This window comes from Penicillium daleae (assembly GCF_028827525.1).
Source record: "Penicillium daleae strain IBT 16125 chromosome Unknown utg000009l_segment0_segment0, whole genome shotgun sequence".
In the NCBI taxonomy this organism is placed as follows: Eukaryota; Fungi; Ascomycota; class Eurotiomycetes; order Eurotiales; family Aspergillaceae; genus Penicillium; species Penicillium daleae.
The window spans coordinates 1,879,922-1,900,744 of record NW_026623157.1 but is presented as its reverse complement, the minus strand read 5'-3'; the positions used below and the strand labels follow the sequence as shown (position 1 = coordinate 1,900,744).

Genomic DNA, 20,823 nt, shown 5'->3' with positions numbered 1-20,823 from the left:
CCAGATTGTACCGTGGAGACCGTCCATACTTAGCGCGAGTCCGACACTACCGGCCAACGGCGAGTCGTTAATAGGTCAGAGCATTGGCAGCGGCAGAAAAGGATTGGAGGTGGTGGCTTTGGGAACGTTTGGTTGGAGAAATGTATCAGGGGTGGCCAGCTAGACGGCCCAATACGAGACGGCACTCTCCGGGCTGTGAAGCAGATGACCGTGGATTCGCGCTATGGATCTATTGATTACAATCGTGAGCTGAAAGCCATGGCCAAGTTTTCGCACAAACGCGTTCGTTCCTTCTAAAATCAGACCTAAACCTTCCACTAATGGTAATAGTACGAAAGATGCTTCGTCAAGTCATTTGGGTGGTACGAGGAGGGTGACCAGTTATTTATCGCTATGGAATATCTCGATGCCGGCGATCTGTATACGTTCGTCTACCGAAAGCCACCACTGCCGGAAATCGAGACGAAGGAAATCGCCTACCGAATTCTTGAGGGGCTGGACATGATGCACGATAATGGATTTGCTCATCGAGATTTGAAGCCCAATGTAGGTCTGATACGTTGGCACCTATGCTATGCGAGCAGTCAAAGGACGCTTTCGCAATAAAAAAAAAGTCCATAGATGCTGATTCCATACAATTTCCAGAATATTTTGATCGAGTCGCACCCACCGAATGTATGGTGGATCAAGATTGCCGACTTTGGGATTTCAAAACGCATCGAATAAGGCAATAGGCCATTGTCAACCCTCTGTGGCACGCAAGGTTATATTGCCCCAGAAATGTACGGGTTCGTCCAGGGAGACAGTGTATACGCAACTGATATTTGGGCGTTCGGGGAAATTGTCTTTCAGCTTCTCACCAAAAAGCCGACATTCAAGCACCTTGGACTGCTTGCAAATTACATTCCAAAACCAGATACCTTTCCCAGTGAGGAACTGGCAAATTTCAATGTCAGTACGACGGGGATCGATTTCATACTTGCACTTATGCATCCACTTCCCACCAAGCGATTGACGGCCTCCTCAGCATTGTTACAGGGATGGATCAAGTCAGCGACCGAGATAGACAAATTGCCTATAAAGTTGGATCCCTCACATACCTCCATGGAAGAAAAATCGGATACTCTCCCTGAAGACAATTTTGCAACCTGGAACACAAGATCAATTCGGCCAAACCAGCTCAAAATACAATCCCCGGTAAGACTTAGCGAATAGGGATATGTTTAAATGGACACAATCTCACTAAGAAGATAAGAACCCATACAACGCCTTATCGATGGCCTCAAACGCGGAGACTTTCGTTTGAAAATGAAATTTGAGGCCCATGCCCTAAGGGCAATTCTTTCACCAGATCGAAGCTTGCTCGCAATTACAGGACCTAATCCAGATGTTCAGATCTGGAGAGTTGAAGATGGGATTTTACTCTATAGACTCAAGGGCACGCATTCTCCAACCTTTTCTGGGGACGGGAGATATTTGGCAGTCCTAAGTACCACAGCAGCGATGATTTTGCAGCCTCATACGGGGAAAACACGGATGAACCTTCCATTACCGGAGAGTAATGCTGGATTCATAGCCTTTTCCCCGGACAGTGAGCTTCTTGTGGCAGGCGGTTGGTCCAGTGAGAATGATATCAAGCTCTGGTACTCTTTTACCGGCGAGACATATGCAAAGTTTGTACCGCCTGTGACACTCCCAAAGGGGGCGGCTTCCCATGAGGCAGATCTAATTGTTGCGTTGAGCTTTAGTGCCGACGGCCAACGAGTCTTGTGTGCCACAACATTTCATACCTGGAGCTGGGACATTGCGATGGCAAGGTTACTGATACACCCCCGACTGATGAGATGGGCAACCTAATAAAGAAATATAAAGGCATGTTCTCGCTAGATGGGGAGTCTATCGCTTTCGAAGCATATATGGTGGGAGCGTGTATTTTTGCTGGTAACAGCTCAGGTGGCCCAATGACAAGAATAATGATTCCTGATAGCCTGTTGTGGGAATGGACATTATCACCAGATGGAAGAGTTGTGGCAACAGTGACCTTCGAAATCACGAGTAGAATTTTAGGGTTCTGGGATACAGCCTCCGGTGAACTCCTTTATTCCACCTCCATGAGTTGCCGCACTTTTATAGTTGGAGATTGGTCTCGTCCCTTCGACAACATCAAAGGATTGTCTTTCTCAGCGGACTCATCATGGATGGCGTTTTGCGGCCCTCCTGGGGTGAGAGTAGGGCCATGCGGAGAAGAGGATTCTTGACAGTGCTACATATGTGATGCCTAATGTATTCAGGGACCGGGAAATATCACAATTCCTAGTTTTGTCCCAGTATAAACTCTGAGATGTACAGCGTCAAAATGCAGAAGTTATAGATATACACGAGAACAAGCCGGGTATGCCAAAAATGGTAGTTTTGTTATCTGCCTGTCATTCACAAGCAATCATAACATGAGATCATATAGAGTTGTCCTAGTGAATTTTATCATCGTCTTCTCCCCTATAAGTTATGCGTAGATCAGTAATCTTAACTGAGGCCAAATGATCTTACTTGAAGGTTAGGATTGATACGATTATGGTTTTCTATATCGCCCATAAGCTAGATGATTTAATCAATTGACATGATCGCCTCTCTAAGTCGAATCACTTGTATAAGCAGCGATCCGTACATTCACCACGGGCCCACATTTCAGACACGCTAAGTACTATCTGCATTAAAGCCCAGGCCAGTTAGGAACATCATTGTCCTGGGACAAATAGTTATCTATGTATGCGTTCTTGACCAGGGAGACCTTGTTGCTGTCCATTCAAGGAATCAAGTACAACACGCTATGGCTTACTATTCGAACATCACAGAATCGACTGGTAAGCTTGTTTTATTATCCTATGTATAGTCATGCTCTTTGGCAGCCGCGAGTGGCTTTACGTGCATCCCACAATCTCGGCAGACTGATTTTCCCGCATCAAGATCTCAATTTTGTAGGTGTGATCCAATCTTCTAAGCGCTTTGCTCGAGCTGCATGAAGAGTCAAGTCATCAATCTGCCGGGTCATCCTGCCGGAAATTATACCCTGCTAGGGATATCAACAGCCCCAATTCAAAGGCAAGCTCCACGTAATAGGTCTGCCGACTCACTCGCATCATTTCACTAAACATGCAGGGGCCAACCGATCAAGTTTAGCTGTAATTTCCCATGACTGGTGCTCCAGAAAACATGCTCATGAGGTCGTGTGAACGCCCAATGGCCAACCCTTTGACATGACGTTTCTGCTTACGCAGCCTTTTTCAGCACTGGACAGGCAACTCGTCCACTGGGCTTGACTCGCTTGAGAGGAATTTCGATTTGTTCACCATACTCCCCACAGCCTCTGACCTAGTCAATGGACGGCAGCCTATTAGTCTAGCTCTGGTATGGACCCATGCCTTGCGGGGGTCGTTCGTGTTTCGTAAGGACGCAATCTGTATCTTTCACGCTTCGTACGTCCCATACAGACCATGCTCTGCCTATGGAATTTCACCATGGTTCAGCCACATCCACAGGGGGGTGGTCCTTGATACTTTTCGTTTGAAGGCTGGTGAAGTACGAACACGGCCTCGTCACCAGCTTTATCCCGTCCCTGCTCTGCCACACTTTCCACATCTACCCCACCTCCCCACCTGAGCTTCGCTTCGGCCAGACCCTAGATGCACCAGTTATTAAACAGGGAAGACTTGGTGGGCTCTTGGCATGAATGAGAGCAAATAGAGAGTGGATGCTCCTAGTAGCCTCCCGAGGCTGTAATTCCTGAGAAGGACAGGGGGCTTAATCTCGAATCTGGACCACACAGAGAGCGTGACGCCTGCTCCAAGGATGCAGAGTTTGACGCCCCAATAATGAGATTAGGCTGCGTATGCATCTGATAGCGCTAGGAGATCTCTCCAATTGACCTCTTCGGGACCCGCAAAAACATACCAGAGTTGTACACGGACACTGGAGAGTAACCCCGGGTTCATGGATGGTTTCGCGTCGATCCATTATCCAAGCGAGGATCAGGGAACGCCCTGCATCTACCAACGGCACGCGTGGAGTCGGGAGTGAAATGCAACACGCAATGGATGGACAGCTACGGCGAAGGCCGATCCAGCTTCGCTGGATGCATTAAAGGAGCAGATAGAGCGCAGGGGAACCCTATGGATTTGGCGTAAGTGGCATCCTGATACCGTGATTGGCTACTTACACAGCCTGCAAACTATGTAATGCGATTCACAGCCATCACCTGGCGAAAGTTACATACGGCGACGTTGATACTCTGGAGAGAGCAACGAGTCCATTGACTCGCTGGACATGGGACCCTGCGGGTATCAGAATGCGAATACGTAGGCTACCAAAGATACAAGCACTGGCCTGAAGTGTCAAGAAGGAGTTGATCGCGAACGAGATAACATGCGCCACGGCGAGACCAGACCCAAGAAGCTTGCATACGTAGCATACCCGCCCTTCATCGCCGATCTACTCCAGGATACGAAATACGACTGGATGATAGAACCATGGATCCTTGAATGGTCGGAAAGTCGGCTGCCGGATCACCGATGGAGTCATCAATGCCGAGACACCTAAACGAATTGGCTTCAATAGTTTGACAGCGGGGTCTTCTAGAACTGCCAGGCAGCACTGAGGAAGGACGGGGCTGTGGCTGTGTTGGATGCAATGCCGTGCGCAAGCAGGATACATCGTACGTCGAATATTGTGGGTGCCTAGAGAACGACTGGAGCTTAGTTCGTTAGTGATGGCTGACCGCTCAAGTGGGTGCGATAACTTTAATGCACATTGTCGGCAATTTTTATCTCCGGTCATGACAACGCTATGGAAGGGAGACCGATTCACACCAGTTCTTAACGATGGAATCCTGACCATCAAATATGAGTAAGCTGGGGTCCAAAATCCCACCAATTAGCTAGACTCAGGGTAACACCCTAAAGGTAAATACATAGTAGTCACTGAAATCCAAGAAATAATGAAGCTTAGGAGAAATAACACAAAGGCTAGTCGAGAATGCCAAGCCACCTTGATCCTTCCTACCACTTCGCGTCGATAGCAACTCAAAAGGCCGCGTGGGCAGGCGTGGCAAGTGCAGCGGGCGCAGCAGCCACAGGTAGCTAACCCCATCGCACTAGGCAGAATAAAGGCCTAGCGAGCGACGGGACTGAGCATTTGACGCGGGACTAGGCTGCTCTGAGTAAGCGGGAGGGAACTGGCCGCGAGTCCCTGCATTTTCAGGGTAAGATGGCTGAAATGGCGAAACCGAAAGCGAGAAGGCGAGCGTCGGATTATCCGAACCGGGAATCACGGGAAATAAATTCCGGTATTGGGATGAGCTAGCAAAATCTTGTTTAGTTTACTCCGTAGGGCCGAGAAACCACACGGAATAGAGAAAGTGAAAGGAAGGAACGGAAGGAACCATAGAATCAAGAAAAAAAGGGTCCCGCCACCGCCGAACAGGCAGTAGACTAAACTAAACCATAACCACCGTAGAGTTAGGCTAACCAAAACAAAACTGAAGAGCAGAAAAAAGGGCCCTGACAAGTTAAACATGTGGCATAATCTCCCAGGGCTGGGACGCCGTACGCCGTACGAATCAAAGGCGCCGAACCAGCCCTAGCGAACCTAGTTGGGGTAAAGCCATGAAGCATAATCGCTGGATCGGGCGCGGCTAGTCCCAGTAACGGAGTGGATATACGTAGACTGCATACGTATGCCCCGTCCCTCGTCTGCGAAGAGCAAATCACCTCTCGGCTAGACATACCCCCTCCTCTTTACCCCCAAATGTCTTGAAAGGAGGGTCATGCACGAACCACAACCGTGCCGGTCAGGGTCGAGATCGGGATTGCAGAAGCTTGGATGATCGGCGCAGGCTACCATATATGGGATGGCTTATGCTGATCGGGGGTGTCAGCTTGACAGCGAGAGGAACATAACCAGGGGATCTCAACAGCGGGAGGGGGCTAGCTGGGAGGAGAAGGAGGTAATTGAGGTGATGCGGGTCTAATGGCGTTACATATCCCTGTATTAGCCAGATATGGTTAAAAAAAGTCAGCGCGAGCGATGGGTAAATGTCTGCTTAGGGGTATAGGTGCAGAGTACTTCATAACACCCATCACAGCGGTGTCCAGGAGAGTGAAAGAATTACAGGGGGTAGGATATGAACAAGAACGAGGTGAAAAGCATCACTCATCGTACGTTGCCCACTTACGTACGCTGAGCGGAAAGCCCCCGCGCGAATGAGTCGATTAATGATTTCTCGGGGCGGGGCGGCATTGGACGCGTACGAGTACGAAAGTCGCACGGACCGGGCCCCTGGGCCCTAAATTGTCCTCTCAGTGTGATGGTTACTTCTGGAACTCTCCAATGTACAGTAGTAGCAGTGTATCTTGAATGCAGATAGGCACGGGATGCATGGAGCATACACCAGCTAGAAAGGACGTGACAGCCTTATCGTCTTTATTGACTCTATTGCCTGAGGTAAGTAGCAATTCAAATGTACTTACCTGGTATTGGCTGTACATGTGCATGTACCTAGCATGGGAATATTATCTGACTTGCAATCCATCGGACAATCTTTATTCTACATTCTCCTTGACCAATGAGGTCCGAATTTAAATTTTCATTGTTTGGACATGACTTTGGGTGGCTCGGAACTATTTGAAGCAGAGGTGCGAAGATTGGGACGTAAGGGCGCCACGCCCTTGTCATCAAGCACATTAGAGTTCCTTGGGCTGAACCGTCAGAAATGGAAAAGAGATTGAGGTTTGAGGGGGGAAAGAATGAGACACAAAATTGGTCAGTGATCCAGTTAGGTATCAGAACACTGGGTTTATCTGATTTTAAAACTAGATTAATTTCGAAATTCCTTGGCTTCTGCTCCTGATTTGCGTGGTCCTTCGCCCTACGGCGATCTGGCCAAGGACCCGTCGTAATTAGAATACCAGAACGGAAACAGTCTTCGCGACTGTTTCATTACACCGACGGCAAAAATTACAGTGGCTATGTAGGATATCCAATGCCCTACCTAGAATATATCAATCTCACATCTATGGTTCAGTGCTCTGTAAATAACTGGCCATACTACACACTCATCACCAGCCTGTCTCGACTCTGGAGGCTCTGCCAGCGCTCACAATATTCCTCGAAATATCCTTTCTCCACCTCCTGAAGCTCGGAGCCGGGCGTTAGTTCCCAAACAGGCATAGCGAGGAGCGCAACATCATCACTTACGTATGTCCCCAGACTCCAGCGCCTCGCCTTACGGCACTGGCCACGATTGATTCTACTGATAGGCACCGTAGGGGATAATTTTGCTGTCATGCCAACGAGGATCATTACAAAGGGTGTACTGTACACTGTACCACGCAAAAAGGTTGCGGGCTGGGCCAGTAGTGGCTAAAATATAGTCCGACCGAGTGGATTCAAAAGGAAGTCCCTGCGCCGCTTACTTCTCAAGCTCTGGTTCTCAGGGTCCATGGATCCAGTGGGCAAGAAAAAAAATCTAATCAATTTTACTTGTAGTCCTTTGAAGTTTGTCCGTAGTTCTACCGATATACTTCTCAGAGACAGAATTTTCCCCCATCTATTTTCCTTTTCCCTATCGTCAGTCTCCAGGTAGAGTGGAGAACAGTACAAGTTCGCTTGGGTTAACTGAAGCCCTAGTCGCATTGAGAATCTAGGTGGAGGTCCAGTGGGAATTTGACACCGGCCGTGAGGTTGTCATAGGGAGATGTTGCGTGCCAAGGACGACGTGCTGATCAAGCAAAAGATATTGCTTCAGCCACACTCTCATGTACCTAGTAGAGAAGAAAAGATCAGGAGGGAGGGTCAGTTTAGAGAGTCAAAGGACTACCGATTTGAGGCATGGATTACGAATAATAGGAGACTTGTCCCTCTGTCCAAGCGTCAGAACGCGCCAGAGGAGATCTGGCTGACGAGTCTGTCCCCGCCAGGGTCGTGATGGGGCGGCCCGGAAGAAACGGAGCCCAAGAAACGGGTCTGCACAGAAACCGCCGTAGTTCCAAGGGGTGGGTAGGGGTCCTCTCAGGATGCGAGCTTCCGAGGGGGGTGGACACTGGACACTGGACACTAACCGGACTGAGGGGACTTACGTGGTTGTGGTTCATTATTATTTTATACAAGATTAAATTTTGGAATTATTTTATCCTTCTGGTCATAGAAAGTGTTGATTAGGTTGGTGTTGTTGCGGGAACAATTGGTTAATCAGAAAAATTACAGTTTTGGGCGGTACCGATGCGGGTTTGGTATTCGGAGTACTGTATTTCCATGATGGAGTTATGGTACTTATTCAACTTGTCACTCGGGCTGCTGAATGCCTCGTTATTGGACATTCAATTGAACTGGTATCTGATGTAGCTAGACAGTACGAGGTACGAGGTACTCCGTAGTATTATACGAATCATCACCTCTATGAATGTGCTCATCGTTGGAAAAATGACAATAATAGTAATTCGATTAATACCCGGTCCATAGCTGATAATAATAATTCTACGTGATCCGCCCGAGATCCACTTCAACGGCTAGTACGATAGCCAACGCGGTATCGAGTGGAAAATACCCTACGAGCTTCTGGGGAGCCTCGCCAGACAGAGACCCTGGAAGCTTGGCTTCGCATATTAGTATGTATTAGTTCCTCAAACGGACTTGGCTGCGAAACTCGTCATCCTTTTTCTCTCCTCTCCTCGACTTCGTCGTGCTTCTGTATTCTCTTATCTCTTTATATCCTTTCCCTCCAATCCCGTCCTTTCCCATTTTCTCTCCAATCTTTCCATTCTTGAGGGCTCTCTGGAACTTACTTGCCTTCCAAACTTGACACGGGCTCTCCCCCCACCTGACGATCAACCATCTCTTTGCTCGTGTCTCTTATCACATATCGCATCATTTTCTTCCGACCTTCGCCAAACTGAGAATCGAAGTCTACGAATTAACACACACACACACACACATACTCGCCCGTGAAGACCTCCTTTTTATCCTTTTTCAACTGGAGTCATACGGAAATTCACTTGCCTTGTTCTCTGGTAGACAAGGTTACTAGTGTATCGGCCGAGGGTTACGACCGCTATTGAATTTCATCGCACTACTTTGGCTTCCGCTCCTAACCCCCTGGAATTTTCTCAGCCCAGTTTGCAACTGCTGTGGACGATTGTGCTCCCAATTCAAATCCTGAAAGTGCGAAACGAAGCACCGGAATCTCAGGAAGGACGCTATTAAGGGTTGTGACAAGGCCAACGGTGTGGGAAGAACCGACCAGTGTCGAACCGTTCATCAACTCCCTGACAAACCCTGGGAGCTCCTGAACCCTCAAAGTCTTTAAACTCCCTATTGTTCGATTATCGCCACGCTTTGAGGGGCACGAGGTCGAGTCATCGGGCTTCTGGCAGGTCTGTTGGCAAGTGCCCATCAAGAATCTAATGTTGTCGACGTGTTACACCACCCGGGGGACAAACATCTTTCAAGAGCCGCTGGTACGTTTGCTGTACAATCCGTCGGGATGAAATGAAAGAGGCGAAAGACTCGTTCCTCTGCCTGTCTTTCTGTTTCTTTTCTCGTTTCTCTCCATACTTTCAAGTCCCGTTTACTCCCGATTCCATCCCTGCCCGTTCAGCATGATCCCACGGATCATCTCGAGCCTCTTCACCCAAAGCTGTAAGCAATCCAGACTGACCGGCGAATGTGCCCTTCTTAGTATAAGTTTCCAGCCTCGGTGACCGCATTTCGGGGCATTGAGGAAATGTCTAGCGGTATGACGAGCATTGTATCAATTCTAAACAACGACGACCACCCGTCGTTTGCAGTCCGGTCCAATCCGAGACTCACCCGTACCAACACCTCGCCCTCGCATTACCCCCAGCAACAGCATCCGCATCAGCTTCCTCCGCCTGTCAGTGATCCGCAGTATGCCCGCCCACATGCTTCATCCAAGTCTCCTTCGGCATCCCCACGAGGCACACGGCATCTCTTCAACCCAGCAGCAGAGACGGCTCAGCCTACATCACCGGGCTCTTCGGATGGCTCCGCCTATGACTATTTCAGCAGTCAAGCTTCATCGTCAGCTTACCACCCGTACGCTCGGCAGGACCTGCGACGGGATCCATTCCGCTACCCATCTCGCGGGCCAGCCGCTCCGCGAACACCACCCGAGATTCATGCCAGCACAGCAACAGAGGCAAAGTCTTCACAATCCGGCAACACTCGTGGGACAGGGCGTAAGAATAAATACCCATGCCCATACGCCGCGAGTCATGGCTGCTCGGCTACATTCACGACATCGGGCCACGCAGCCCGGCATGGGAAGAAGCACACCGGCGAGAAGAGCGTCCACTGCCCCATTTGCAACAAGGCATTCACACGCAAAGACAACATGAAGCAGCATATCCGCACCCACCGCACCCATTCAGACGACATGCGATCTACTCCTTCAGAAACCGATGGCGAGGCTCGATGGGCCTTGCCTCTACCGGATTCGGGCTATACCCCTCAAGCTCATAGTCGGACGGTCAGCCAGTCGACAGATGCCAGTACGACAATGCCCCCACCCAGCTAGATGGCCCATAAACCTTCCTAAAAGAGGAGGGTAGAGGAATGAAGCAAAATAAACAAGAGGGTCTCCTTTAAGAGAAGGTTGGACAAGGTGGCAAATATCTGCAATGCCCCTAAGAGCAACCCCTTTTCTGATATGTCTATCATGTCTTGCATAAGGATGACTGCTTCTCTGACGATCTGAGTGTGCCTGCGACAACTGCTGTGCAGTGAGCCTTGTCCTCGTTGTCTAATTGTGCAACGGCCTGCACCGTCGAGAAGTTCTCGCCGGGCACCTAAAACTTTTCCACCACGGTTATGCCGTCGATGCAGCATAACCCCACCTCCGGATCCTACACCAGGATTCGACGAGACGTCCATGCTCGCGCATGATCCATGAGTTCTTGATTTCCGTTCTCGACATCTGTTTGTATTACATCTTCTCATCATTCATCATCCACATCTTGCATTTTCACATCTTCAGTTGTATATTCCTCATGTATCATTGCAAGTGCATGTATTTGTCTTTAAGGGACTTGATCCTACGATACTCAAGAAGAGGACCAAGGCACTACGGTGTATGTCTATCATCTATTTTTGTATAGTACTCTATGAATTGAATGACGGTGTGTGAATATCTTAGCCATGTGCCTAACTAATACCAGCCATGCGTATACGTCATAAGGATAGAGATCTATGAATAGGGTTGTGCGTGTGGTAAGTGGCATCGGAGAAATAATCCTAAACTGCATATAACGTGGCAGCGGCACGTTGTACATTACATATGATCTGTGAAATCGACGGCAAAAGGACGGCTCCTGGCGCTGGAAACGGCCGCTTTTACACTCGTGTACGCGGCCTCTGCTAGAGACTGACGAGGAGTCATCCATCCAAAGCATGGGTCTAATAGCGTATAGCCCTATTCGCTTCAAACTAAGTAATTTTGTATCCGGATACACCGGTATTTTCCACCCGTTTTGGCATTAACCAGCGCCTCATGTGTACGCGGCCTCCAGTCATGATTCAGTCTTTCATCCCCCATTGAATTAGCCCAGTAAAAAAAAATACGAATCCATGTACTAGAGAAGATCATTGAAACTCCAAATTGCAGATTTCTCAAATCCAAGGCGGTACACAAGCCAGGACTTTGTACATGTAAGTGAATAGATTGTGCCGAATCCCTTTGCGATCCATCGTTGGCGGAAACTGATTCATGTAGGGAACACCTTTTTTAGCCTGAGGATAACATGCGCCAAATGGATCCCCTCGTTTTCATATCTCTGCTCATAGCCACGCCTCTGGTTTGGCTTTCATGGATCTTCCAGTCCAGGTTCAGCAGATCCCAAAGGATTGTTTACCTGACTGGTGTTCTGGCCTACGTTGTAGCTCTCTCTGGCTTTTCAATGACGAACTTATGGCAATATAGGTATTGTGGAGATCTCCATTCTCTCCCATACTCAATAGCGGAAACTAATTCTAGAAAATTCCGATTAGACTGACTTGACGGGTGCTAATAATATGCGGAACATGTTGCTCGATACGTGAGAGTTTTATTCCAATCTTGGATTGATACCAACCTGAGAAGAGCGGGCACCGCCACCACCAGCCACCACGTCAGGTTACATAATTGCAAGGACGAAGCAGAAACAATGGCGGTGCTAGGTTTAGCCTCGTTGATCATAAGGTTGACCGTTCTAGGCTTGTTGGGCTTTGGCATGAATCCGGTGCCTCTCACCTGCGGTTCTCGGCCCGCGGATGAGTAAGAACCAGGTCCATCCGTTCCATGCTTTTGGTTGTATGCAGACCTGGGAACCTCGTCCGCTGCCCAGCCCCGCGGGGCCAGCCGAATCCTGATCCGTGGAACCTTTGTTGACTGTTGATATCCGGATTGTGGTCCATAGAGAACGCATATAACTGTTCCATCATGCATCGATTCATTCTCAAGGATATCCACTGCAAGCGCCTAGAATCAGACCAGCGGTCAAGCGACCCTGTCCGATCGAGGACCAGTTGACAACGTGTGGCGTCCAGGCCTGGGCGTCCGTTGGGTGGAGGCTATGTACGTAGGGCTGGTCCCCTTGGTTCCTTGATGGGCCCATGCAACATGACGTTGGGTGCCATGACAGGCTGAGTGAACGCGATACGACACGATACGAGCGCTCATTCGAGGGTAGAATTTCTCCCCAGCATATCCTGTCTAGTGCCAGTCGGAAGTGGCATAACGTCATCGCGGACACCCAAACGTTTCATCTTGGAGAAGGAGGGAAAGGGGGGGGGGGGGGGGGGGGGGGAGGGAGGCCAAAGAGTCGATATATTATAGAGAACATAGGGCCCTGAGGAAGACTTGGCCGTGACCTTTCCACACGATGGAGGGAAGATTTTGTCTTTCAGCTCTCTCGCCTCGTGTCTCTCAGCCACTGCCAAGTTGCCCCTCCAGCCTCAGCCGATCCCTGTCGCTAACCAGTTAGTTTGCTCTGCCTCGCTGCCTCTCTCGTGTGTCTGCTCTTTCTGCTCTGCTCTGCTCTCCCCGCTGCCCGTCGCCCAACGACGTCACGCCACCCTGCCCCGCCTCAGTCGCACTCGACAAAGTCTCATTGCTGCCTCATCGCGATTTCATCTTCTCCACCAACTCTTGTCCCCGTGAACGGTAGATAGTTCACACAGTCGACCCTTATTTCTTTCTTACTTCCACCTATTCCACCCTCTCATCGGTCGCCGTTCATCTCCATTTCCTCCCCCCCATCGTTCACGATGGCGTACTACGACGATCGTCGCCACTATGCACCCCGCGACCGTGGCCGTCCAGCCGCCGGTTATGCTGCAGATTACTACGAAGATCACCCCCGGAGCCTCCATGCAAGGCCTGATCGAGAACTCTACCTCTCTCGAGGGGGTGAGGACTCGGTCGAGGAAATCCAGCGCGACTATCCTCCCGGGTCTGACTACGTCTATGAGCGCGGCTACGACTCTCGTCGCTCGCGACGCCCGGTCTACGAGAATGTGCGTCGTGCATCCTCAGTTGGTGGCTACGATCCGTCCTACGATAATGGTTACTACCGCTCCCGAACCCGACGAACTAGGCAATATGATGATCGCCGTAAGTGGTCTTTCTCCCTTAAAGCGACTCTCGCTTCCTGAGCGACGCATCCCATCTTCGTGATACTAAAAGCTACCTCAGGCCCCCGTCGCTCTCGCTCCAGATACTCATCGCCTTCTTCATCCAGCCCATCTCCGTCCCGTCATAGACGCCGTAAGTCTCTGGGCGAAACTGCCCTCGGCGCTCTTGGCCTAGGCTCCGTTGTTTCCAGACACTCAGACCGCACTGATCGTGGCCGCGCCCGATCCTCTTCACGGCGCCGTGGTCGTGGCTACTCCTCATCACGATCTCGCAGTCGCAGTCGTGACCGTGATCGCAACCATCGTCAACGCAGCGAGCAGCGCCTTGCTCAGGCCGCGCGTGCCGCCTTAACGGCCGGTGCTGTGGAAGCTTTCAAATCTCGCAAAGAACCCGGCGACTGGACTGGCGCCAAGGGCAAGCGGATCCTCACAGCGGCTGTCGCCGCGGCCGGCACCGATGGCCTCATCGATAAAGACCCCAACAAGCACTCTGGGCGTCACGTCGTGGAGTCTACGCTTGCAGGTCTTGCTGCGAGTCATTTTGTCCGCGGTGGACGTTCCTCATCCAAGGGACGCGATGGCCGTGGCCGTTCTAGCAGTGGTCTCAAAGACCTCGCCGCCACGGGCGCCCTTGCCGCTGCCGGCAAAGAGATCTTTGACCGCCTCTCGCGCTCGCGATCTCGTCCTCGCGGCCGCGATGATCGTGACCGTGATCATGGTAGCGACGATGATCGCCGTGGATCGAAGAAGCGAAGCAAGAGCGTGTCGGAGTACATTACCAAGGGCATCGCCGCCCTGGGCATTGGAGAAGCAGCATCCGACCGTGGTCGAGACGACCGCGGCCGTGACAGAGATGATCGATACGATCGACATCGGGAGCGGCGTCATCACCGGGACCGGGACTCCCGTTACGACTCCTATTCAGACTCGGATGCAGAGAGCGACTATCGCAGCAGGGATCACAGACATGGCAGAGGCTCGAGAGATGTAGGTCGAAATCGTTCCATGAACGGCAACAGAGCACCCCCCGTAGCATCCCCCATAGCACGCAACAGCGCGCCCCGTGGCGAGAAGGGCCGGGGATCTACCAACCGGGGATCCCACTCCAGCTCCGAAAGTGATTCTGACTTAGGCGACAGTGACGATGAAAAGGAGAAACGCAAGAAGATGAAGCGGGACATGTTGTTGACCTCCGGGCTGGCCACCGTGGCCACCATCCACGCTGCCCACGGAGTCTACGGCGGGATCCGGAAACGCAAGGAACGCACGCAGCAGGTGAAAGATGGCGAGATTACGACGGAGGAGGCGCGCAAGCGTCGGATCAAGGAGAATACCACGGATGCATTTAGCATCGGGCTGGCAGCGTTGGGTATCAAGGGCGCGTATACGGAGTGGAAGGAGGTGAATGAGAAACGCAAAGAAACGAAACACTTCCGGGATGAATGTGCGCAGCGTGCTTTGAAGCGGGAGATGCGTCGTTCTCGGAGTCAGGGGTCTGCTCCGCAGAGTCGTCGCCGATGGCCTGATGAGATTGAACACCCGACCGAGTCTCATTATGGGCATAGCAGTGGTGGTGGCTTCTCGTATCATGATGGAAATCCTTATGGAGCAACGAGTGCGGCACCGGCGATCTCTTATTAGTGTGCTTTTGACCTTTCCCCTTGTTCTGCCTGTTTATTCTTTCCTTGTACACTGGACGATATTCACGACTCTTATGACATTTTTATGAATTCTCTTCTCTCTCTCTCTCTCTTCCCCCCCTCTCCTAGGATGGATTCTGCCTTATCTATCTTTATTTTGACTGATTCCTGCAGCTTATGTTCGTATTTGTTTTGTTGCTAGACGGGGTTCCGATGGGGCCCGATGGGGCTGATTGTTTCTGCAGCGTTTGTTGTGCTTGGGGGCGGGTTCAGCCTCCGCAGTTTGATTCTTCATGGATCTTTACCAACCCATGGATTTGATCAGTTATAAACAAGAGTATTCTAATCTCCTTCTTCCCGGCTTTACTACAGTAGTATTATTCTGAAGATTATCCTATCAATCTAATCAACCAGCTCCTTCGGCAGCCGTGCTCAGCCGGAGGCCTGCCTAGTTCTGACTAAGCGAGTCCCACCTGGTGAGGACCCCGCTTCCTTACCCAAGATGACTAACCACCCTCACCCACCCAGCCCGGACCTGTGAAGTGGTGCGCTGGTGCACCGTGAAAGGCGGTAGGTGGGGCCAGAGACTTTTCCCCTCCTCAAAGATCTGCTTCTCCCTCCTTTTCTTTTCCTCCTTCTTCCATCTCTCCTATACCCCCCTCTTTGGTTCGTTTTCTTGCTCCCATCCTCGACGATTTCCAGTTTTATTCATACTGACCATCCTCTGCATAGTCTTTTTAATCACATCCATCCACAATGGCTGCCCCCGCTCAGAAGTTCAAGGTCGCTGACATTGTATGTATCCCATCAACACCCGAATTCCATCTTGATCGACGTGGTCAATGACTGACCTATCTTCTTCTACCTCTCTAGTCCCTGGCTGCCTTCGGTCGCCGGGAGATTGAGCTCTCCGAGGTTGAGATGCCCGGTCTCATGGCCATCCGTGAGAAGTACGGTGCCGACCAGCCCCTCCAGGGTGCCCGTATCGCTGGTTGCCTGCACATGAGTACGTTCCGTTGATATGCAGACCACGTATGAGCTATTTTTTTTCTGACCCCCTCAAACAGCCATTCAGACCGCTGTCCTCATCGAGACCCTCGTTGCCCTCGGTGCTGAGGTTACCTGGACCTCCTGCAACATTTTCTCCACTCAGGATCACGCCGCCGCTGCTATTGCCGCTGCCGGTGTCCCTGTGTAAGTTGGAATTCTCCCGTTTAAAATTTTAAAATCAACTTCTTTCTAACTCTCGTTGTTTACAGCTTCGCCTGGAAGGGTGAGACCGAGGAGGAGTACCAGTGGTGCCTTGAGCAGCAGCTGTTCGCCTTCAAGGATAACAAGAAGCTCAACCTCATCCTCGACGACGGTGGTGACCTGACCTCCCTCGTCCACGCCAAGTACCCCGAGATGCTTGAGGACTGCTACGGTGTCTCCGAGGAGACCACCACCGGTGTCCACCACCTGTACAAGATGCTGAAGGAGGGCAAGCTGAAGGTCCCCGCCATCAACGTCAACGACTGCGTTACCAAGTCCAAGTTCGACAACCTGTACGGTTGCCGTGAGTCCCTCATTGACGGTATCAAGCGTGCCACCGATGTCATGATCGCTGGTAAGATCGGTGTTGTCGCCGGTTACGGTGATGTCGGCAAGGGTTGCGCCCAGGCTCTGCACTCCATGGGTGCCCGCGTCCTCGTTACCGAGGTCGACCCCATCAACGCCCTCCAGGCTGCCGTCCAGGGTTTCGAGGTCGTCACCATGGAGGAGGCTGCTTCCATCGGTCAGATCTTCGTCACCACCACTGGCTGCCGTGACATCCTGGTTGGCCGCCACTTCGAGGCCATGCGCAACGACGCCATCGTCTGCAACATTGGTCACTTCGACATTGAGATCGACGTTGCCTGGCTCAAGGCCAACGCTCAGTCTGTCCAGAACATCAAGCCCCAGGTCGACCGCTACCTGCTGAACGGCAAGCACATCATCCTGCTCGCCGAGGGCCGTCTGGTCAACCTTGGCTGTGCCACTGGTCACTCTTCCTTCGTCATGTCCTGCTCCTTCTCCAACCAGGTCCTGGCTCAGATCGCCCTCTTCAAGGCCGAGGACGTTGCCTTCGGCAACAAGTACGTCGAGTTCGGCTCCTCTGGCAAGAAGCCCGTCGGTGTCTACGTTCTGCCCAAGCAGCTTGACGAGCAGGTCGCTCGCTGCCACTTGGCCCACGTCAACGCCAAGCTGACTGAGCTCACCCCTGTCCAGGCTGAGTACCTCAGCCTTGACGTCAACGGCCCCTACAAGAGCGAGATGTAAGCTTTTCCTTCCCCCGTTCTCCCCTTCTCTATGGAATCACGTTTTTACTAACTCTGATCCTAGCTACCGCTACTAAACAAACCACTTAATCTTCTTTTCCAATTGCGTCAGATATTCCATGAGCTTTCTTGAGAAATAGACTTTCAACATGATTCGACGAACGTTACGATTGGCATTTCGGGTTCTTTATCAACTTTGAACCCTAAAAGTGGTTGTCCTTCAACGGCATAAAAGTGGTCTCCACATCTGGGAAATATGTGTGGAGAAAGGGTGTGTGTGTGCTTGATGTGTTTTTGTTTCACTGGCGTGGGTTGACCTGGGACTGGTCTTGCATTCAACACTGCGTACGGATGGGAATTTTCTTTTTCTTCTACCTATTTTTATTCTACCTTGATACCTTTATCTCTGTGCTGGCTTCTGGCCTGGTCGTGGGCCTCTCGGGATGGTTTGAGTACTGTTCTGGTGGCTCTTTGTGGCCATGGTTGGATGGCTATCTGTAGCTGGACAGTCTTAAAAATATAATGACGCCGAGCGCGAAATTTGCTCTGCATTTTGGAGTTCCTCGTAGAGAAATGTCAGCCAAGCTGTGATCTTCCGCGTTGGGCTCATGGGTCCTCGGGCTTCGAACTGAAATCTTAATTATGACATTTAGGCGGTATTGCTACCTCCCCCTCGATGTTTCCGAATCAATTCACACAGCATATCAGCAGCAGCAACCGCAAACCCTGGATCATTAATAGGCCTACCATCACGAACAACCAATATCTCACTACCCCTCAACTCATCCTCCAAAGTGGTAAACAGCGCCCTATCCGCCACGGGATTCCAGAATGGATTCTCCGGAGTATCCAGCAAACTAACCCCACCCAGAGGCAGAATCACCTTCGTCCGACAGTCCCTCTCCCATCCCGCATTCCCCTCGAGCAAATTCGTCGCAATGACCTTCGCGATGCGAACACACTCCTCCTTCGTAGTGCGCATAAGCGTCACGGTGGAATTATGCGGATGGAACACCCGCTTATGCGGACCCGTCGCCTGGGCGAAAACATAGGGCACTGATTCGGGAGTTCCGAAATTGACAATGTCGCAGGCACCTAGGCTGAGCACGCGGGGGATGTTTCTTTTCGTGGCGGCGCATAGGCGCGTGGGTCCTGCGCTGAGGACGCCGCCGACGACTTCATCGGCGATTTCGGTCGTCGTTAGGTCTAGGACGGCGTCTAGTTGATCTTCTGATATTAGCCGTTCCATGGCTTTTTCCGCCGGAGCCTGTGGCGTGGAAGACGTATACTTCGCAGCCCGGTAGGACGGACTCGAGACGTTCGCGTGCGGCGGTGGCAGCTGGCGTTGTCACGCCGAACATGGTGATTCCAATGCGGACGGTGTCGTTTTGTGTCTGTGATGGCTGTTCTGAACCGGTCTGTGTCCCGGTAGTAGCGGGGACTGATGTCACTGCTGTCGACTTCGACGAAACGTCTTCAAAATAAGCCCTCGCCATCCCTGCAATCGCACCGGCCGCATTCCCCAAAACTCTCTCCAACAACCGGTTCCGACCTGCAATGTCCACGACGCTGTACATCATTGTAATATCAGTCTGACCAATGTACGGCCCTACATCCCCCGACGCCATCGTCGAGACCATTAACTTGGGAACCCCAACCGGCAGCGCATCACGCATAACCTGCGTAGCTAGCGCTGTACCGCAGGACCCGCCTATGCCAATGATCCCGTGGACTTTCTTTTCCGCAAACAGATCGGATACAAAGGAACTTGCGTATGGGGCCAGAGTGTCGATGTACTCTGTGCGGTCGAGAGTTTTGATTTCGACGGTTGGTCGTTTGAGAGAGGTGAAATAGCTGCTGTAGATTTCTTGGCCGAAGGTGATCTTGTCGTGGGTGATTGGGTTGCGGCCAATATCCATTAATTGGACTTGGCAGAGGGTGTGTTTCTCGATTTGGGATTTTGTGTATAAAAGTTCTGATAGTTTGGTGTCGCATGTGCCTAGTAGGAGAATTGTTGGTATTGTCCGGGGCATTTTGATAGATGCGTGGGAGACCAATCTGATATTGCAGTTAGATAGAGAATAAGATATTTTTGGAGGAGTCAGGGTGTAAACATGAACAGGAATGAATCGATGAAGACCAGGGACGTGCGGGGGGTGGGGTTGGCATAGTGGCCGCTAAGCTATACCTTGCCGGAAGTTGACCATCCATAGCAATCTCCAGTTGGCGACGCAGGCGCATTCGTTCGCGATTCCGCGCCATCTTTTCAGGGTCATCGTGCCGCAGGACGATGCCCATGTCTTTGCGCATCCTACGCAGCGTAGTATCAGACATTTCAATCCCATCATTTGCTAGAATTTCGAGTATTTTCTGTCCAATACTCACGATCAACACTGATCAACAACGTACGACGTCACGTGCAATAGGGGTGGAGCGTACCTTCGTGGAGAACTTGTCTTCACAGACGAACTTTCGGACGCGTTCGCGGAGCTCGCCATCCTTACTTCTTCGATAGACTGCTCGGACTTCGGTGACAACACCCCACTCGTCGAGTCGGCGGCGCAATGTTTTACATGTAATTGAGACTCTGTGCCGTTCCTGCAGAACCTTACATATCTCCGCTAGCGAGATGTTGTCCGCGTAAAGACTAAGCACCAGGTCTTTGTGCACATCTATATTGATCTGAGGCGGCATACTGCGTATTGAGGAAAGTGAATGGCTGAGGGTACGGGGATGCTTGGAGGAGAACGGAATGGCGAGCTGGTCTGGGGTGACTTCCACCCGCCAGCGGTCAGTGTGCATAATTACGTAATCGAATTGCCATAACATCAAAAGATGCAGAAAAGGAAAGACTTGTTAGGATCCTAGCTTTATCCTTGAAATTTCTCCAGGAATTCAATTTGGGTAATGAGGCGTACTGATCTCGCAGCCATCACTCTCAACAGTTGATCTCGACCTTCTATCCAACCGAGACAGCAAAGTGGTGCTTTAGCAGCCGCCTCCCGTCTGCCGTCGTTTACCATGCAGTTTTCGGGACGCGAACGACGATATATACGGTTGGAACTCAAATAAATTTTGACAGTGGCAGCGATTCCGAAAAACAGGTCGGTTTCTCCTCTTGTCGTGTCTGTGGGATAAGCCCAGCCAATCAATCATCATTTTCGTCAATTCGTAGCTGCAAATATTACTTTTCGCATTGTCCGCTAAAT

At 51.1% G+C, this 20,823-nt stretch overlaps 5 protein-coding genes across 5 annotated transcripts; 4 read left to right on the top strand and 1 right to left on the bottom strand.

Annotated features, from left to right (window-relative positions):
- Nucleotides 1-204: 204 nt before the first annotated feature.
- On the top strand, nt 205-726 carry N7458_011833 (Tetratricopeptide-like helical; the record flags this gene model as incomplete). Its single annotated transcript, XM_056915215.1, has 3 exons — nt 205-282; nt 331-546; nt 646-726. 3 exons carry the CDS (start codon nt 205-207, stop codon nt 724-726), a joined length of 375 nt encoding a protein of 124 aa, XP_056759969.1.
- Nucleotides 727-9,772: 9,046 nt separating this feature from the next.
- N7458_011832 (C2H2-type zinc finger protein) lies at nt 9,773-10,585 on the top strand (the record flags this gene model as incomplete). The annotated part of the gene is made up of 1 exon (XM_056915214.1): nt 9,773-10,585. One exon carries the CDS (start codon nt 9,773-9,775, stop codon nt 10,583-10,585), a length of 813 nt encoding a protein of 270 aa, XP_056759968.1.
- A 2,726-nt stretch (nt 10,586-13,311) lies between these two features.
- N7458_011831 (uncharacterized protein) lies at nt 13,312-15,318 on the top strand (the record flags this gene model as incomplete). Its single annotated transcript, XM_056915213.1, has 2 exons — nt 13,312-13,657; nt 13,739-15,318. The coding sequence occupies 2 exons, from the start codon at nt 13,312-13,314 to the stop codon at nt 15,316-15,318; spliced, it is 1,926 nt and encodes a 641-aa protein (XP_056759967.1).
- A 755-nt stretch (nt 15,319-16,073) lies between these two features.
- Nucleotides 16,074-17,741, top strand: N7458_011830 (adenosylhomocysteinase; the record flags this gene model as incomplete). The annotated part of the gene is made up of 5 exons (XM_056915212.1): nt 16,074-16,112; nt 16,191-16,323; nt 16,385-16,511; nt 16,577-17,611; nt 17,679-17,741. The coding sequence occupies 5 exons, from the start codon at nt 16,074-16,076 to the stop codon at nt 17,689-17,691; spliced, it is 1,347 nt and encodes a 448-aa protein (XP_056759966.1). The 3' UTR covers nt 17,692-17,741.
- A 522-nt stretch (nt 17,742-18,263) lies between these two features.
- On the bottom strand, nt 18,264-19,647 carry N7458_011829 (Tm-1-like ATP-binding domain-containing protein; the record flags this gene model as incomplete). Its single annotated transcript, XM_056915211.1, has 2 exons — nt 18,264-18,881; nt 18,967-19,647. The coding sequence occupies 2 exons, from the start codon at nt 19,645-19,647 to the stop codon at nt 18,264-18,266; spliced, it is 1,299 nt and encodes a 432-aa protein (XP_056759965.1).
- Nucleotides 19,648-20,823: the final 1,176 nt, after the last annotated feature.